An 18,997-nucleotide genomic window follows, 5' to 3' on the forward strand; every position below is an offset into this window, starting at 1 on the left:
AAGTGTTTCCAGCCAAGTACTCAAGCCCAGCACCCTCCATGCCTATCTCGAATGGTATCTTTCTACCTACCTCAACGATTACTACAAAGGAGTTCAACAAACAAACTCGAAGATTATAAGCTTGGTCACAAATTAAAAAAGAATATCCTTGGTTTAGAAAAGTTACATTGGTATCAGAGTTCAAAAAAAGACAAAAAAGCAAAAAAAAAAAAAAAAAATACAAAAACAGAAGTTTGTTTCCTAGGTAGGTAGGTATGTAGTCGCTTTCCATCATCATTAAATCTTCAATCTTCCCTCTGTTTCTTTCTTATCCTACACACTCTTTTCTTCTCCTGCCTTTATCTCCTCCGCTTCTACCTTAACCATCATTCTAGGTTCCGTGGCTGCTGCATTAATACTGCGGCCTATAAACCGGTCCTCCACCCTGCTGCTGCTGTTGCTGGCCATAATAACCCCCCTGGCTACTCTGGCTTCCCTGTCGCTGCTGCTGCTGCTGCTGTTGCTGGCCATAGTAACCCCCCTGCCCCTGACTACTCTGGCTCATCTGCCTCTGCCGCTGCTGTCCATAACCGCCCACCGCGCTCCCAGCACTCTGACTACCAGCTCCATACCTCGGCGGCCGTTGCGGCTGGAACCGCATCTGGTATCCACCTCCTTGTTGTCCCGGAGCCGAGCCCGGTGCGGACCCAGATCGTGCGGGCCTCGGACCTTGACCCTGTGCCTGACCTGTGGCAGGCATTCCGCGATATCCAGTACCAGCTGCTCCGACGTTGGGCATGGTTGGCTGGCGAGTCATTGGGTTCATGGGCGGATTCGAAATCCCCATGGGCGCGGGACTGGCAGTGAGTTGCTCACGGCTTCCCATCCTGCCTAGTGATGACTGCTGTTGGACCTGTTGCGGCTGCTGCGGCATCGGTGGCGCGGCGGCACCGTCGTATTGGAATGGGGTGGTGGAGCGGGAGTGGTCGGAGTAGACGGACATGGTGTAGCCGGATTGGATTCTGCCGAGCTTGGAACCAGCCTTGTTACCGACGTCAGGCCCAGGGCCAGCGGTGGTGGTGGCGGTGGAAGTGCGTTGGTTGGGGCCGGGGATGAGGCCGAGGTCGGGAAGGGGAGGAGCGGCCGAGTCGCGGGAGGCGAGGATGGCTTTTTCTTCGTCGTGGTTCGCGTAGGGCTTGTCGAGGGTCGAGAAGGTAGAAGTTGAGTCGGCGGTCTTGGCACGGCCGAGGAGGAGGGAGTTGCGGGCGTCGAGGGGAGTGAGGGTGTCGCGCTGTTGCAACTTTTCTGTGCGGTTGTTAGTGATCGAATCATAGGATACCTCAAAGGGGGGAATGGAAAACATACCCATCTCCTTTCTCTTCTGCCGATGCGGGTTCGCCTTGCAAAGAGCATTGATCGCATTCCAGACAATCAAAATCGCCAGAATGCCCGTCAGCGTGCTCTGTATCGCAATGAGCACGACGCCCGTAACCGTCTGCGTCGTCTGCGCAATGCCAAACTCCTCGACAAACACCAGGATACACACCACCGACAGGACCCGGACCGTCTGAATCATGATATTGATCACGTTTCCGCTCTTCCTCTCGTACGGCCGGCTCCAGATCAACAAACAAAGCATCAGCCCCTCGATAGTGAGCTGAGCAATCGTCTGCACCATACCTGACCCGTCCGCCCCCGCGAGAACGACCGACTTGCTGAACATGTAGACAATAGTCGGCACGAAAATCCACCAGTAATCCTTCCTGTAACTCTCGTAGAAAAGCGAGTACCGGACCCAGATGTTCTTGTCATTGTAGAGCCCTGCCACATCGCCTTCGCGCTTCTTGAGCTCCCGCGCGGTACTCCAGATCTTGTAGCTGAAGAAGGCCAAAACACCGCTGAAGAGCGCGAGGGTAAGGCCAGCAAGGAGCTTGGCCGCCCAGGAATCGCCCTGCGTGAACTGGAAGACGCAATACAAGACCCAGACGCCGTACAGAAGCATGATGAGTGAGGTGATGGTGCGTGTGATGGAGATCCAGTAGTTCCTGCGGAAACCGGAGAGCTTGGCGGGGAAAGAGCCGAAGAGGGCCCAGATCTCGAGGACAACCTTCACCAGCAGGATGCCGACGACGATGGCGGCGATGATGATGGCGACGATGAGCAAGATCGTCATGAACATGTTGGCGGACGGGATGGCGAGTTGCTGGACGTAGCTTTGGATGCCCTTGACGGCGACGCGGAAACTGTCTGTGTTGTCGGAGGCGGTGGTGGTTCCATTTCCGGACTCGGTGGTGTTGGCTGCGCTGGAATCCGTGAGGTTAACACTGGTCTCGATCTCGCGAGCGGCGAGGCGGATGAACTCGGTGAAGGCGCGCTTGACGGGCGCGGAAGAAGCCGTGTTCTCGTGAAGCGTGGTGGTGGTGTTGTCGGGAAAGACGAGCGTGGCATTCTCCCGGAGGAATGTGAAGCTGTTGTGAGTGAGGTTTCCGCCCGTCTTGCTGCGGAAGTCGTCGATGGAGGTCTGCATGGCCGCCCACGGGATGATGCCCGTAGAGAAGCCAAAGTTCTTGGCGAAGTTACGGTAGACGGGAGGGTAGCTGACGGACAGCATGCCGTTCATGGCCATGCCCTGGAAATGACCAAAGACTTCGGTGAAGCTAGGGCTGATGGTGCCCACGCCGGCACTGCTCGCAGCTCCTCCTGCTGAGCCTGCGGCGGCGCTACTTCCGGCAACGGCAGCTCCAGCGGCCGAGATACCGGTCAAGATGAGGGCGGCACCGGCCACACCGGCGGCGATATATGAGACGGCGGGGACAGCGGCGGTTTTGCCGTTCGTTACTTCAGACTGGATGCATGCGACGTTTTGTCCAGACTCCTTGGATAGCAGCTCGAACTTGGCCATGGCGGCGATATCGGGGATCTGGAACGCTATCGGCGGTATCATGCTGGCTACCTCTGAAGTAAGTACCTGGGATCCTTTAGCGGAAAAGGAACCAGCGGGGACTATCGATCGTCAGCATATCTCACCTACAATAACGCTTGATCCAGGAAACTTCCACATACCAGGGCAAAGCTGCTTCACAAAAGTACCCTCATCGCAAGGGTTGAACGTGTTGTCGTAGATGTTCATCCCGTAAGCCGTCACTGAAAGATGAGCGGTGACATTCTGTACTTGGTTGCTCGTTCCCGCCACGTTGAAAACAACCGTCCTGTCGGCGTTGTTGTAGGTGACATCGGCCCTTTGTACCGAAACCTGGGCGTCCTGCTCGCATACGTTGAAGCCGACCGTCTTGAGAATGTCGTCGCCCATGACTCCCTGTGCCATGAAGAGCCCGGCGAAGAAGGCCCCAAGGGCCGTCCGCTTCCTGCGGATCATGGTGTTTGTTGTTGTGTGTGTTGATGAACGAATGGTCGATATATTCAGTTCGAATGGTGATGTCCTATTCAGTTCCTTCTATTCTTCTTCGCCAGTATCGTATACAAATTGCTTTTTTCCTTCTCCCCTTCTATTTTGTGTCGTCGATGATGCTGTAGATAAGAAATATGCGCTGCGAAATGGTCGAAAGTTGGATGTATTGTGGTGTCGTTCCAAAACCCCCTTAACTCATGTATGTATGCCGTCGAAAGATTGCCGTGGCGTGCAGTAGTGGTATCCTCGAAGCCGGTTCTCGGAAAGTTGGATATGATATTTCGATGTGTAGGATGTATCGATCAGATGTCGCGGTAGTCAAACAATGAATGGTGTATGTGTGTGGAAGTGGTGATTGGTTGAAAGTGAGCGACTGACAAACAAAGGCAAAGTTGTTTCTTGCTTGTTTTGTTGGTTTGAACCCCCTTCCTAAGCGACGACGACGACGATGATTGACGTCAAAAAAGGACTGGATGGTCAAGGCCAAGCAATGGACAAAAGCCGAGGATCAACCTGGAAGGAGAAGTGAAAGAACAAGAAGGATCTCCTCAACGGGAATAGGGCCCCTGTGTGCTCAAAGGAGGGGAGCGAGTAGGTAGAGCAGAGCAACGCAGGAAGTGAGAGAAGGATGGGCAGCGAAGAATGAGAAGAACTGGGTAATTGTTCGTTTGGTGGATTGGCCCAGGCGGTCCAGGTGCTCACGGTCCACGTCTCCAAGCCAAGAAATCGGATCGATCCAAGTCTGATGATGATCGACGTGGAATGGGACAAGTAAAAGCTTCTAGGATGTTGTCCAGGTCGTCATGGATAGGCAAGAACTCGTACAAAAGTTAAGAACCTGCCTTGCTTCTGTTTGGCAAAAAGAAGAAAGAAAAGCGAAACCTGCGCTGGGCTGTTTCGGGAAAAGGAAATGCACAGGCCAGCTGGATGTGTTGAAAGTGAAGAGAAAGAATGGAGATGATGGAGAAATGGTGGAAAAGTGAAAGTGTAAGGGAAGTCGTAGATTCTCCGAACTCTTTCGACAAAACCGGACGATCAGATGGAAGACGAGACGGAACGCGGGAAGCAAAGAAGGGTTCACCCCAGCGGGTATGTGAAACGACTTTTGACGCTTTTTTCCCCCCAAGTGTTAGTGATACTGATATGTTCCCAGTAGTGTTGAGTACCACCAGCGTCTAGTGAGGGAGTCGGAGTTTGAATCTTGGTGTAGTGTACTTCAGACGAGACAAGACAAGACAAGACGACATGACAAGAAAGAAGCCGGGAATCCCCCCTCCGAGCCTCCTTGAGGCGAGTTTGAGTTGCCTCCCACGCACACACACACATACACAGTCCCCTATTTTGAAATCGAATTTCTCGAATCGAATCTCTTGGAACGAATCAAGCGAGCAAAATGGGACAAATCAACCGAACCGAACGAACGGCTGGCTCTCAGCGACCAAGTCCCCGACTCCGTAATGGTTGGTCAAACCGCCTTGCCCGTTTGGGCGAATGGCCTGTAATCTTTTTTCTCCTTCAAAAATGCCATTCATTCACTACTTTTTCAGAATGACAGCCAGCCAGCCATAAGCAACAAACGAACGAACGGAAACATCAAAAACAAACGGACTGCCCGATCCGTCCAATCCGTCCGTCAATTCAAACGCTCATCCTCATCTTCTGTTCTGTCTGCGGTCTACGGCGGTCACTTGACCAGTGCGTACCTTGCATCGAGGCCTCCGACAAGCATAAGTAGCATCGCCTCCGTTCTAGCCAGCCCGCCAGCCAGCCAGGGAACAGCCCTTCTCGGAAGACTTTCCAAATTCTCAACAGCTTTCGTATATAAAGCTATCGGTCGGTCCGTTTTCTCTTTCAGATTCTTCCATAGATAGAAATAAAAAAAAATACGAGACTTTCCTTTCGGAGCTTCTACAAGGTGTTCTGTTCCATTCCGCAATCGAATTCAGGAAGGTTGCCCGCGTGGCTCAGCCCGAACGAAACTGGTCGGTCGGTCGCCCGCCTGCCCGGTTGGTTGCTCGGTCCCGGTCGAATCATATTTGCCCGTTTGACTGGCAACAGGGCCGTGGCAAGTCCCTCGTGGGTCCGTCGTTGATCAAAAAGAAAGAATGGAAAGTTGCTCCCAAGATTTTTTTTTCCCCCTGACATAGAAGGAAGCCCAAGCCCAAGCAAGCAAGCATCTGAAACGTTACTGTGGGATGTGGTGGGAGGCGTCCCCCAGCGGGCACTCCAGCAGTGCCCGACACCCACCCGCCCACCACTGGACGGTCGACAGTGGACCAGGGGTTTTGATGCTGTCTCGTGCAAGTGGGCGGCTTTGTCATTCCCAAAGTCTGATTGGTTGAATGAGAGAGAACAATGGTCCAGCTGGTGTAGGTACCTGAAGCCCCGCCTTGTTGTTCACTGAGAGCCGTTCACCGAAGAGAACCTGGAAGAGGGGACAGGGGAGGCCTGACTTTGACGGAGTTGAATGGAAACGAGGGAAGCAAGGGAGTTCTTGGTAGTCTAGACCCCTGACGATCTTTTTGGGTACCTTTTTTCTTTTCAGTCCAACTCTTCTTTGCGCGGATGGGTGAAGATATACACGAGATAGAAATGCCGTGAATCCGATGGTGGCAATGTGCTTGCTTCCTGCATAGAAGAGGTAGAGGTTCTGTGAGAAACCCCTCCTTCGTCTCCCCTTCGTCATCTCCATGATATCAGAGCCGGGCAGGTATGTAAATGAAGGAGGTAGTGGAAATCTGCGTTAACGAGAGCGAGCCACCAGACAACAACCGCCGACCAGCCTTCATGGGTGCCATTCATTCAGAGAGACAGGCCTGAAAATGCATCAAGTAGTGTACATACAAGTACACGTGTACATCTACCACAATGAGCCGCGCTTGACATCTGCGACCTGCCGGATCCCGAAACCTTAAGTACCGGACCAGCTCGCCCTTGCATCCGGTCATCTGGGCTTCCTTGACCTTGGGAAACGGCTCGTGATTTTATATAATCTCGCCCCCATTTCACCATTATCTGTCTCCAGGCAATCCGTCTTCACTTCATTCCTCTCAGCTGTTTTTTTCTTTGCCGTCTTGAATCGCCTCTCTTTTCAAAGCTTGCTTGTCGCTTTAACTTGCTCTGTTGATCATGTTTTACAACTGTGAAAATCTCAACATCATTTCTGGTACATGATAACCCCTCCGGGAAGGCCCTAATTCCATAACCACAGCTATCCCTGCATCACTATGCGCGCCCCCTGTTTCCTTGTGGTGCCCCTGTCGCGGGTTACACGTCAGGTTCGGAGATCGCCTCCGGACTCGAAGCACGAAATGCGTCAGGTTGATGCAAGTCACCACCTATGATTCATGGCCGATGGCCAATGGTGATTCATGGTCATTCATGGTCAAGGTCAAACAAGGAACGATAAGAAGAAAAAGAGCTTGTCTATCCAAGATATCCAAAAAGGAAGGTTACGTTCGCGCTCTAAGCCCCCTTCGTAAACTCGTAACTGGGAAAGTTCAAAAGCAGACAACTCCCGTGTTCATTCATGATAAATCGTGGGCTTGATGTGTTTCAAAAATAGAGAAGGAAGAACCATCCACCAGATGAAGGGACCATAAGACGTCAAGCTCCTTTCGTGACCACCAACCAGAACGATTCGTAAGCACCAAAAAAAAAAAAAAAAAAAATTCCAAAAGAAACCTGCACCAAGTCTTGCTGTCAAACGCCTCGCCACGCAGAACCCTCAAGAACGCATGTGTGCAGGCAAGGGTATCAAACCATCCGACCATGAAACCTCTATCAACACCAAAAATAGAACCAGAAAAGAAAAACAAGAACTCGTATTGCCTCAGTAGAACCCATTCTGTCCCGGCATAGGCGACGTCCCAAACGGACTCACGCTCCCATGCGGACCTGTCATCGGCATGAACTGCGCGACCATATGTCCATGTGAGTGTTGTCTACCGTGGTGGCCATTCTGCGAATGCGATAGACTGTTGCCCTGGCTTGGATTGGAAGTAAGGCTCGTATTAGTCAACATCCCGCCGCCACTATCCAAGTTTGCGTACCCCATGGAGGCAGAATCCTGAAGTCCCAAGGCGTTCATATTCATGTTGAGATCTATCCCAGGGAAAGACTCGGTTCCCATGCCGTCTGGCGACACCCCCACGAATTGGTTAGGCACCGGGCCCATCAACGGTGTGCCCATCAGGGGAGTAGTCAGCTGTGAGGAGACACCCATCTGCGAAGCCGACATGGGAGAGGTCAGGTATCCGGCTGTAGTGGTCATCGGCATGGTGGTGTACGCTGCCTGAGAGGCTATCAGGTTGGCGTAGCCTTGGCTCATGGGTTGTTGGGCCATGGGCATGTTCATTGATCCCGAGGTCATCATGCCTTGTGATAGGTCACCGAAAGGCACGGCATGATAGCCAGGCGAAGGAAAGGACTGGAACCCATTAAAGCCTGTGTGTTGCTGCGGGGTGTTGGAATAGGACATTGGCATTTGGCGCATTGGCATATGGCTCAAGCCAGCTATTGCCGGATCGAACCGCTGCTGCATGTGAGGCTGTCCGCTGTGCCTCCTATCGCTCTTTTCGGGTATAGGAGGCGGGAAATGCCTCGGCGGAGGTTCCTGCACCGGGCTGATGATCGTGTCAGGATCAACCTCCGTCCGCTCCACGAGCTTGATGATGGGCAAGCTGATTTGCTCCATGTGCTTCGCCAGGTGGACTGTCAACTTCTTCCATGTCGTGAGCTTTTCCCCGCAAAACCGACACGGCTCCTGCTCCGGTTTTGTCTTTGTGACTCTGTGGCATTTCTCCACCATCTGCCAGGTTGGGTGGCACGCGCCGCCAGCCTTTCTGATATCGCCCTTTGTCTTGTACTTGGGCTCCTGGAACTTGTGCTCGCGCACGAGATGCTGGAGGAAGTTATCCCGCCGGAAGCAATCGTGCGTGCAATCGTCGACGCCGCACTTCCACCACTCGAGATGACGATGGCCTTCGTTTTCATGGCGGACCCAATCAGCTTTTCGCTTGAATGTTTTGTTGCCGTCTCTGCAGTTTTCCCACGTGCAGGCAAAAGGCGAGACGTCTTCGTGCACGTGCTTGGTCCAGTCCGAAGGTTTTTCGAATTTCTTTGCTTGGAAGCACAACTGGCACTCCAGCTCAGCGGGTAAGTCCCTGGTGATCGGTGGGGGAATGTTGGCAGGGAACTGGTTGGGGTTGATCATTTTGTCACCCAGCGGCACGTCTTCTTCAGACCGCACAGAGAGCCCTCGGCCGCCAGGATTGGCCCTCATCAACTTCGCCTTGCCGCCTGATTTAATACACATAGATCCAGATGGGCAACTCTTGTTCATCAGGTGCTGTTCGTGCTCTTTCTTGTGGTTCAACAGGGCCTTATAACGAACCATCTGCTGGTAGGCAATGCGGTCCACCAGGTAACGGCTTTTTTCGGGGAGCTTGGGATGGAGCTCCAGGAAGTGCTGCTTGAAGCCATCCTGTGTTGGCTTAACATGGACAATTGATGCGCTTGAATCGGCGTTGGAGTCTCCTGCCCCGTCCTCGTCATCTTCCTCATCAGAATCATCATCGATCTCTATGACTTCAGCAGAAGGCTTGGGTTCCGCAGAAGGTCTTGGAAGAGGGGCTGGAGGACCGCCATGATTCTTCAACATTGCTGCGAGAGTAGGAGCGTCCGATCTGCTCCGAAGACGGGTCAAATTAACACCCAGATTCCGTGCTGGACTTTTGGCGTTAGGAGAAGTAATGGGAGTAGTGCTGATGGAGCTATTCCTAGCGTGCACGGCCCCAATAGATGCCAGATTACTCATGGCGACCAAGGCAGTGTTGATGCTGGGAACCGATTGCTTCTTGCCCAAGCTTCCTGTCCGATTTGGGGGGGCCAAGTTCAAATTTCCTTGGCCTTCCTTTCGGTCTACCGATGAGCGTGTTGAGTTGGAAGCAACCTCTTCATTTTCGGCCCGAGTTCGTTTGGCGTTACTGGGTCTTCTGACTAGACCTCGGAGCTCTTGGAAGATTGCACTAGGTCGGCGAATGGAATCACCTCTGCTCAAGGACAGCTTTTTCAGGATGTTCCCAGCGCTTTCGACCTCGGCGTCTATGGTGCCAATACTGCGACGCCTGGTTCCCCAGGTTGCTGCTCTTGAAATAATGGAGCCATTGTCTTTGCACATTTGCTCAAACTTTTTCATGGCATCATGAGAAGTCTCTGGCTGATGTCTTTCAGAGGTGATGGGCAATAACAAGGGTGCATCGGCCCAATTGCGGTTCCCATAGATGATGGCTCGATCTTTTGCTGTCATCTCGCCGCCTTTCTCTGTGAAGTATGTCTGCCCTGATATTTTCTGGTTTTCGGAGGGTTCCGCTCCAATCTCCCGCGGATCGATACTTTCATCATCGTGGTCAAGAGGTCGTATGAAGGGTTGATTCACATCCACAAAGCCCGATCTTGTGCGGCTGACGGCCTTCAACCTGGCCATCCAGGCATCGACCTCCTCATTCCGTTCTTGAACTTGTTTCTCGGCTGCCAGTTCATTCACGCTGCGCACCTCGGCGGAAGACCGGTTACCAGGAGCTACTCCACTTCGGCCGCTGGCTTGATCTGGGGCCCAGCGTACAGACTCATCGCGTGCGAGTGTCGACGATGGAGACATATTGTCGTCAGGGGTCTGATGGACGAAATCATTTTCGTTGATGCCAGGATGTGGAGCATGGTGTTGAGCGCCGTTGATGGTGTACGAGTTGATGGTGTCGTAATCTGAGACTGTTACCCTTGGACTTTGCTCTGACATGACGTTGATCGAGGGTACAGAGCCGTCGTCACCCAGCTCCGCGCTATTGGTAACTTCCGATGTCAACTCGTACCCAGGTTGGCTACTGTCCTGCGAGTCGGATAGCGATGGCTGTTTTGGCCTATGGGTGACCTCTTGGGTAATGACGGAAATAACTGGACGTTTCGGAAAGGTAGCTTGGTTGGAGCCGGCTTCGGGGTTTGGGGAGGTCTGTAATGAAGGTGTCTTTTCTGGACTTATGGGGAGATGACTGGCATTTAAAAAGGCGTTTTGTGTCTTCTGGACTGGTTCGGAAGAAATGTCGTCCGCAAAGGGGTTACTGTTGGCTATCTGGAGGAAGTCGTCATCAAGGAAGGAGGGTGAGCCGTCCGTGAGGGAAGAAAAGTTGATACCATAGAACTGGTCGTCGTGGTCGCCAAAAAACATCTGCTGATGGTGGTTACCGAAAGCTGCCAGAGACTCTTCTGGTGTCTGTGTGTTGTTTAGGGCAGGTGACGCCGAGTTTCTGAGGGTATTTGGTGCGAGATGGCTACTTTGTGATAGTTGGTTGCGCTCCGGCGTGTTAGAGTCGTTATCAGCCAGAGAAGACGGCGTGTAACAGGTATGACCCAAAGACATGTTGAAGGAGGGGAGGGGTGGGGGCCCTTAAGAATGTGGCTCCCTATGTGTGAGGTGCGTAAATATCAAGAAGTGATGTTATGATGCTGAAAGTGTTGGCCGAATGGGCAGTGCGCGGTCAGGTCCCGATCTTCCTGGTAGGCGATTAGGCGGCAATCATGGTTTATCTGCGTAGGCAAACCTCAGAGGATGATGATGAGGAGGAGGAGGAGATTGCGGCTGCGGCTGCGGTTGTGTCGCGGTTGCGCGGGGTTCTGAAGAGAGAGTGAGGGTGTTATTGTCTTGGCTGGATTATCGTCGCCGTGTTATAGATGCTTCTCCACTTTGAATGAGACAGACGATCAAATGTTTGCGATGGCTTCCCTTTCCCACGCGTGATAGAAGCTGGATATGGGGCGATTCCAAGGAGAAAGTGTAGAGAACTGTTGGAAAGGACGGGAAGAAGGGGAAAAGATGGTGTTGTCTTGCGTACCCGACAGGAACCAAATCTTGAGCAACACCGGCCTGGACCCCTGTCTCTCCTTCGTGCAGCGTGGATGTGGATGGGGGCAAGGCGCATAGACAGCTGCGCTTTCGAGCCTGGTCTGTGGCCGTGAGCGCTTAGAGGCTTGAATTTGGGTGATGTGAGCAGGGGTTCGCGATAGTGTGTGGTAGCGCAGCTCGGTGGTCTAGCCGTGTATCCGCAACCTCAGTGAGCTCAAAGTTTTTACACAGTGAACTCTGTCGAACTGTGGAATCTTTTAGTTATCATTATATGGGTTTGCCTTGGTTTGACAGTTGCCGATAGTCTCTATGTCTAGGTCGGGTTTCATCAGTCAAGTGAATTGATGATATTCGCGGAGAGGTAGCCGGGCCATGATTGGAGTCCTGATTCTAGGTAGCCGTGGTTGCCTGGGGTCGATAGTGACGGTGTCAACCCGTTGGGGAAGGATATGATGCATAAGCCAATAAACCAGTATCCCGGGTATGAAGTCATGTTCTCGATATTCCTCAACCGGCATGCGGAGTTGCTTGACTCTGTGATCATCTCATGGTCTCCCAGCCACATGGGAGCAGTGCTCGTTCTGCCTCATCGTGGCTTCATGTCATCTCGAACCAGAGCCCGGTGGTGGGTGTTGAGTGTGTTGTTCTTGTGTATCCTTAAGCCCCTGTCAAATATTGCCTGATTTGGCCTGGAGATGCAGCCAGCTTGATGCAGTTGGTTCGACGGTTTCACCTGGTCGAGATCACCCTCGATATGCTCTGCTTGCAGCCATGGACGTACATAGTAGTGGTCCAAACGGTCCAAGGCTCAATGGTGATAACCATCGTGGCCAAAGGAAGGCATACCGGTCGGTGAGAAAACGAACCTTGATCAAGTCCATTCCGTCAAGATCCGAGACAGTGGTAGACGTCCCAAAGTCGGCACGGTTTCACCAGTATCGCAACATCCATGGTGCGTTCCACTTGATGTGATGGTCGAAGTCTGTGAGTGGATCGTGGAATGAGGCGAAGCAACATTGTTCGAGAAGGGCAGACTCGGGCAGAGCAGCAGGCTGAACAGAGTTAATCGACTAGAGCGGTCGCTTGGGTTGTATTGCAGCAATTCAAGGCGACCAAATGAGGTTTATCTCCGATCTGTGTCCAGTCACAGAAGAAGGAGGTCACGAGAATTTGGTGGTTGCAAAGAAAAAGTGAAGTGAAGAACATTCCCACACTCCCGGTTAGGTTGGTAGGGAGAATTCCCCAGATACCCCACTTTCTTGACCAAGGGAAGCGAACCTTAACGGCTGCTGACCCCACCTTTAACAAGGCATCTTGCACTGCCCCGCGCGAACCATTTTGCAAACCACCAAACTCGACATCATCGTCGCCGGGCACTTGACAGACATTTCACCGTCATCCCACACACTTTCATGATACTCATCCAGGAACTCGGATTGTGCCTTGCGACTTTACATCATCCTTCCCGTCATCACAATGATACATATATGCAGCCCATCAGCACGGAAAGAAGCATGGAAGTCGAAGCCCTGACAGACCTCTTCAACATCCAGTCACTTCCCTTCATTCAGTTTCACACTGCTGATATTGAACCCTCCCGATTCGCTTGACTTGTCACTTTGATACGCACTGCCAAAAAGTCCCGACAAACCGTTGAACCCAATCCATGGCCGACCATTCGTGAACCCATCAGACGATGCCGTTTTCATAAGCCACTGACTGCATCAACAACGGCCATTATGTACAAATATTCTATTGAGTTATGATCCCGGGATTCGAGAATTCAAGATTCCTTCTGGTGGTTGGGGACGGCTTGCACTGCCACGCCACGCCGTCTTCCACTTCCGCTCTGCCACCCCCGTTTACGGGGCCTTTCCCACGATGCATCTCTCCTCCGGGATCACGTATCCGAACTGGTTCAGCACTTGCTATGAATCCTTGATCCCTTTCACCACCATCGTTCACGGTCTCAATGATTCACTGTCAGACATCATGTTGTTCCTACGAACGTTCGGCTGCCGACTCAACATACCCTCACGAGCTGGTCTGTTACACTAACAAAAGGGGCAGGCTATCATGACCTTCCAGCACAAACAGTTTGACACAGCGGAACTACTTCCGTATCCCCGAACAGACAATGACTAGGCACTGTCATGGACCATGGTCGTGAGTAAAGTTTACCCATACCGCTGGAGTAACTCTGTTGTCGGTCCCCGGTAAACCAGTTTATTAAGATCATTCCAACGATCATCAGCCTCGACACCCAACTCACTAGCAGATCTTTCAAACCACCAAGGTTCAGAATCCGTCTTCACCCCATGTCATTCTCAACTACCCGATTACGGTGACATTCACGATGCTCCTTCCGTCCCCTAGGTCTGGCCCTACCTTGAACCGTCGGTACATACTCCATGATACAAGCTTAGCATCGCACAAGCTCCCTTGCCCCAAGCCTAGACTCCCACTGCCCTGCCCAAGGTCACACCATCTCACCATTCTAATAACACCAGAGAAGTTTCGCCGAACGCTTGAGCCCCTTCGCCGTAAGCTAAGTCTTGTGTGCCTTTTCTGCGTTTCTCCGAACGCCGATGATATGCATAAGATCTAAGCCAAAGGGCAGTGTAGATCATGAACCGGGCATAGTTCTAGATTCGCACTTTGGGGTTACATACATGAATTCTAGACTTCAGCCAAACAATGAATGGCATGGCCTCTTAGGAAAGTTCCGTTGCTGTTTGGGGATCTGAAGGATCATCAAGCCTACTAGAAGAGAGAGAGAACCTGTACCCCTGAGATCGGGGCAAAGCCGCATGCATCCCTATGGCCTTGCGACTTTGGTCTTCGAATCATGGACCAGATCGGACCTCAACGTCTAAAAAAGAGTGCTGTTCCTAGGAGAAATAGTACTGTAGTAAACTGCACTTTTGGCTGACCGGCCACACACTGAGCGTTACATAACGATCTCCATAGTCCCGGTCATCTCGTAACTGATCAAGTGAGTCGCCTGACCATGCGGTAGCTCCCCCAAAGAGGAGGACAGACACTCCACTATAACTTGACGTCTGCCAGAACATCGAAACAACAACACACAAAAGCATAGTGTTCAGGAACTTACAAAGTCTTCCTCGACATCTCTATTGACTTCTCGTCATTTCAGCTCATGGATTACACTAGACATTACAGTGTCCAATCTCAGGAACAGTTCTAGACGACCAGTTGAAACAAACACTTGATGACCTCCATACACCATTATCTTGCCAAACGTAGCATTGGAATAACATTTCAGAAATATCCAGCTACAACAGATTACCATGACCTCAAGGTCTTGATTACCTACAAAGAGACCAAAAAAGACGGAGCTTTCCTTCATCGCCTTCTCTTCACTGTCATCCAGACCATTGTGAGGGTTAGGGTGATTACTCACTCAGGGTTAGGGCCAAAATCAGACGTCATCCTCGGCTCTTCCCGAACCACCTTCGTTGCTTCGTTGCTTCGTTCGGAGCTCAGCTTTCGTAAGTTGCAGTGTGACAAAGTGGCCCGAGCTCCCAATCAGCAATTAGCGAATCTGTTAAGCAGTCGGGTGTCTGTCGGAGCTTGCCTGCCGATCGCAACCGACCGGAGTCCCCCAAGATCCCGTTGCGCGCGCGGACTGGTCGCGGACATTGCGCGCTAGTGGTACAGCTAAGTACTTACCTTAGTAGCTGCTGCTCGGTAAGTTTCCGACGGAACTTGTCGATGATCTTTTTGAACGAGCAACAACAACTACAACAACAACGGAAAATCAGACGATAATACTATTCACAATGGTGAGTTTCCGTTCGGATGATATCAACTCAAGAGACGGGAGGGAAGCTACGGTCCAGCTTGCGTTCAATTGACTAGAACTACCTGTACCTATCTACCCTACCTAGCGATTGGCATGGCAATGGCAAGCTGGAGAGAGGCCGAGGCATACAACGGGAATGCTTGGATGCTTGGAGCTGTTCGTGTCATGCTGACAATTGCAATCGCATCAAACTCAAACAGGGCCTCGAACTCCCCGCTTACGTCCTCTCTGCTCTCACTGTCACCGGCGGTATCGCCGGCTATGCCCGCACCAAGTCGAAGCCTTCCATTATTGCCGGTTGCGCTGTCGGTCTTCTTTGTATGTGTTTCGTCCCATCATCCCGGATCGCGATACCGACCTACATGCTACACTGCCTCTGAGCATATCCGATTTATCTATCTACCTACCTCCCGAAATCAGCCAGCGCCCCAACCGAACAAATTGAACTTCCCGATCTACCCGTCTTTACTACGCCTCTCTCTACCTTCCTCCTACCATCCGACCTTTAATCTGAAACTGTTGCTAACGGACGGCCTTCGCAAAAACAGACGGCCTCGGCGGCTACCGCATCCAAAACAACCAACCCTACGGCGTCGAGCTCGGCCTCCTCGCCTCCGTCGTCCTCGGTGGCGCTTCCCTCCCCCGCGCCATCAAGCTCCGCAAGCCTGTGCCCATGATGCTCAGCGCCATTGCTGCCTTTGGGCTGTATACCTTTGGTGATGCTTTCCGCAAGACTCTCTAAGGAGGATAATCAGGAGGCCGGGACTCTTGCTGGAACCCGTTTTTTTTTTCTTTGCTCGAAACGGCCTGGAACGGTTGGGACGCGCAAAGGGAACTCTTGTAAGAGGGGAGTGGGATATTCTTTTTTTTTCTGCATATAAGCCAAAATGTTACAGGATAAACCAAATGCAAAGTAGTTGCGCCGCCCTTATTTATGCTCTCCTTATGTGGTGATGGGTATCATTGTGTGTATGTGTGTGTGTATGTGAGCGGCCTGGTCTGTCTGTTTGTCTCGGATCGCGTATAGTGTTGTATGTGTGTGGTTGATCGTATTCCTCCCATGCCGTGTCTATTTTCCACCTCTATCCAGGCTTCCCCCGCTTACGATAAATTTTCCATATCGTTCTTCGAGAAGAAGAAGAAAAAGGGTGAGGTATAGCGTTGCTTCGATCAGAATAGGAAACGAACTATTGTCACGATCTCGTTCTCGGTTTCTTAGGTTGATAGAATCGATCGCTCGTTCGGCTCGGGACTCTCGGCTTCGGTCTCAGTCGCGGAAAACGTTGTATGTTTGTTGTTTAGGAGTTCTCATCAATCTCCTTCCACTTTTGTCGGATGATGGCCTTCTTGTCCGCCACGCTGCTCTGGTTGATCTTCTGGGTCTTGAATCGCTCTGCGCGCAGGCAGGCCGCCAGCTCCTCCTTGAGCTCGTTGCACATGCCCATGGACTTCCAGAGGAAGCCGCGGGCGTGGCATTCTTCGAAGGCGACCATGACGTCGTGGCAGGCTATAGTCGGGCAGAAAGATGAGTTGTTAGCAACCGTCGGTTGGAAGGGAATGAGAGGGGTCGGTTGGTGGGATGATGCCCGGGAAGAGGGACATGGGAAGGAAAGATGTTAGAGGTTTAGAAGAGGAGGAAAAAGAAAGAAAACGTACCGGCATTGTCCTTGGTATGCAAAAGAGGATGCATCTTGACTGAGTTTTTATGCTGTCACGGAGGAACAGCTACTGAGACCAATGTCGTCGGGTGTTGTCGCAATCCAAAAAAGTGATCTGGGGGTGATCGGGTTGTGATTCGCGACAAGACGGAATTCGGGAAGATCAAACAGACAAGACAAATCCAAAAAAGCGCGGCCGCGGCGGCAGGCCTGGACCGTTCGGAGCTACTTAGGTGCCTGGAAGCTTTGACCAACCAGAGTTTACTTGGGGGCCCAAGAAAGAGGCCTGTGATTGATTGCCCCTCCAACGGTTCTTTCAAGCGACGGGCACTGGACCTCCTGAGCACTAACATTTTTGGCCTAGCTTTCTCACCAGAGCAACTGTCAACTTCTTTGAACTGCCTGCCCGGTCTTCAATCCGACTTGAACAAAACGACCAGACCTCTCACTTTTCACTGAAAGAGACTGTAGCGACGGCTTCCAGTTCAGACAACAAAGATGGCTCAACAACCAGCAGCTGCGAAGAAGCAGCAAGGTCAGTGTTCTCATGTCCTGTCCTTCCAAGGGTCCAAAGAAGAGGGGCATCCTTGTCGATTGTACGTAGATGTACGTAGAGGTGACTGACAGCTTCCTTCGAACAGACCTTCAGCTTCAGTACACCACTTACAAGAACACTCTGCAACAAATTGCCCAGAAGATTGGTGATGTTGAGCAGGAGGCCGAGGAGCATAAGTAAGCATCTCGATGTTCAGTCTTGGGACTTGAGGTTCTCTTTTTTGTTTAGCCGCCACAGCCGACTTGAAGAAGGTGGTGATGGTGATGGTGTGAACTCCTCACTCATCGGTTATGCTTTGACCCCTTGCTTCATCTTCTTCTCGTTGTGGGATTTCATACATGTCATCACACCGCTTTACTGCGGCATGAAGGATGGATGGTTGATGTTTTCTTTTTCCTTCTCACAGCACTTTCCTCTTCCGTGTCTTTCTATTTTTTCTTGCTCTTGCTTCTTGCTTCCTCGTATTCATAATTCTTTCTATGTCACACCGCCCTTGTCATATCTCTTACTGCTCCCCAGTCAACTCCCCATCCATACCTTTACCTTGGGAAGATCTGACCTTGAAACCCCGATCTTGAAGAACTGAGCTGACACCGAAAATAGACTCGTCCTCGAAACCTTGGACCCTCTCCCGGCAGACCGCAAGTGCTTCCGCATGATCAATGGCGTCTTGGTGGAGAGGACGGTGGAGGACGTGATCCCCGCTTTGAAGACCAACGCCGAGGGACTGAAGAAGGTTCTGAACGACTTGGTCAAGCAGTACCAGAACAAGCAGGAGGAGCTGGATAAGTGGAAGGTAATGTGGTGTTCCTTTTTTTTTTTTTTTTTTTTTTTTTTTTTTTTTTTTTTTTCTCTGGGCTATTGCAAGTGCCTGAGCTGGATATAGGAAATGGTCAACTGACTGACTGATTTTTTCAAACTATTCAGAAGAAGAACAACGTCCAGGTTGTTCAGTCATGAGGAGATAAACGGACGGCATGAGACGCTGGAGGAAGATAGAGAGAGAGAGATTTCATCAGGTATAGTGTACGGATACAATACCCCCCCCACCACCATTACGAATTTGTCAGTGTGAAGAGGAAGTGAAAAAAAAAAAAAGTTTTAGTGGATAGACGATGCCATGTCACCAAGGATGGTCGGCTGTTGACGTGTTCAAAGGCAAGGAAGGTTCGGCATGTGAAGGCGATAATGATCGAGAACGAGCTACAGGCGATGACGTCGTGTTAGGGTACTTTCTGTTTCAGCACCGCGAAATCGACAGTGCTTGGGATCATATCATGGATGTCGATGTTGATAGTTGTCAAGGGGTGGCCGACATCAGCAGCAGAACCGAAAGGATGTGGAAAAGTTCTCCGAAAATGAAATAACCAAGAGCTTTCAGGTCATCATCCTACTTCAATATTTACACGCAAGGCATAAACAAACGATTGACAGTTGTCACGACATATTTGTGCTTCTTGGGTGCTTAAAAATCCTGAATATGATGGTTGTGGTGGTGGTGGTAGTGGTGGTGGTGTGGTTGATGAGTTGTCCCATGTCCATCCTGGCATGGCATTCCCAAGGAGGCTCACTGCAGCCTAGCGACAAAGGGGCGCGTCTCAGTGCCCAACCGGGAGGCCGGAAACCTTCCTCGTCCCAAGCCCAGCCAGCGCATGCGGTTGGTTGGTTG

General features: G+C 51.6%; 6 protein-coding genes across 6 annotated transcripts; 3 read left to right on the plus strand and 3 right to left on the minus strand.

Annotated features, from left to right (window-relative positions):
• Positions 1-211: 211 nt before the first annotated feature.
• NEUTE1DRAFT_93326 (uncharacterized protein) lies at positions 212-3,518 on the minus strand (the record flags this gene model as incomplete). The annotated part of the gene is made up of 3 exons (XM_009859024.1): positions 212-1,284; positions 1,345-2,982; positions 3,043-3,518. 3 exons carry the CDS (start codon positions 3,353-3,355, stop codon positions 392-394), a joined length of 2,844 nt encoding a protein of 947 aa, XP_009857326.1.
• Positions 3,519-7,220: 3,702 nt separating this feature from the next.
• Positions 7,221-10,805, minus strand: NEUTE1DRAFT_126972 (uncharacterized protein; the record flags this gene model as incomplete). The annotated part of the gene is made up of 1 exon (XM_009859025.1): positions 7,221-10,805. One exon carries the CDS (start codon positions 10,803-10,805, stop codon positions 7,221-7,223), a length of 3,585 nt encoding a protein of 1,194 aa, XP_009857327.1.
• Positions 10,806-15,042: 4,237 nt separating this feature from the next.
• NEUTE1DRAFT_97226 (uncharacterized protein) lies at positions 15,043-15,891 on the plus strand (the record flags this gene model as incomplete). Its single annotated transcript, XM_009859026.1, has 3 exons — positions 15,043-15,094; positions 15,315-15,432; positions 15,663-15,891. Coding segments are annotated over 3 exons (250 nt in total), but the record flags the coding sequence as incomplete, so codon positions are not given.
• A 521-nt stretch (positions 15,892-16,412) lies between these two features.
• Positions 16,413-16,893, minus strand: NEUTE1DRAFT_150983 (uncharacterized protein; the record flags this gene model as incomplete). The annotated part of the gene is made up of 2 exons (XM_009859027.1): positions 16,413-16,621; positions 16,771-16,893. The coding sequence occupies 2 exons, from the start codon at positions 16,802-16,804 to the stop codon at positions 16,413-16,415; spliced, it is 243 nt and encodes an 80-aa protein (XP_009857329.1).
• A 483-nt stretch (positions 16,894-17,376) lies between these two features.
• On the plus strand, positions 17,377-18,288 carry NEUTE1DRAFT_52003 (uncharacterized protein; the record flags this gene model as incomplete). The annotated part of the gene is made up of 3 exons (XM_009857347.1): positions 17,377-17,504; positions 17,932-18,124; positions 18,256-18,288. The coding sequence occupies 3 exons, from the start codon at positions 17,377-17,379 to the stop codon at positions 18,286-18,288; spliced, it is 354 nt and encodes a 117-aa protein (XP_009855649.1).
• A 154-nt stretch (positions 18,289-18,442) lies between these two features.
• NEUTE1DRAFT_97228 (uncharacterized protein) lies at positions 18,443-18,697 on the plus strand (the record flags this gene model as incomplete). Its single annotated transcript, XM_009859028.1, has 1 exon — positions 18,443-18,697. A coding segment is annotated over one exon (253 nt), but the record flags the coding sequence as incomplete, so codon positions are not given.
• Between the last annotated feature and the right edge of the window lie 300 nt (positions 18,698-18,997).

Source organism: Neurospora tetrasperma, assembly GCF_000213175.1.
Source record: "Neurospora tetrasperma FGSC 2508 unplaced genomic scaffold NEUTE1scaffold_81, whole genome shotgun sequence".
Taxonomy (NCBI): domain Eukaryota; kingdom Fungi; phylum Ascomycota; class Sordariomycetes; order Sordariales; family Sordariaceae; genus Neurospora; species Neurospora tetrasperma.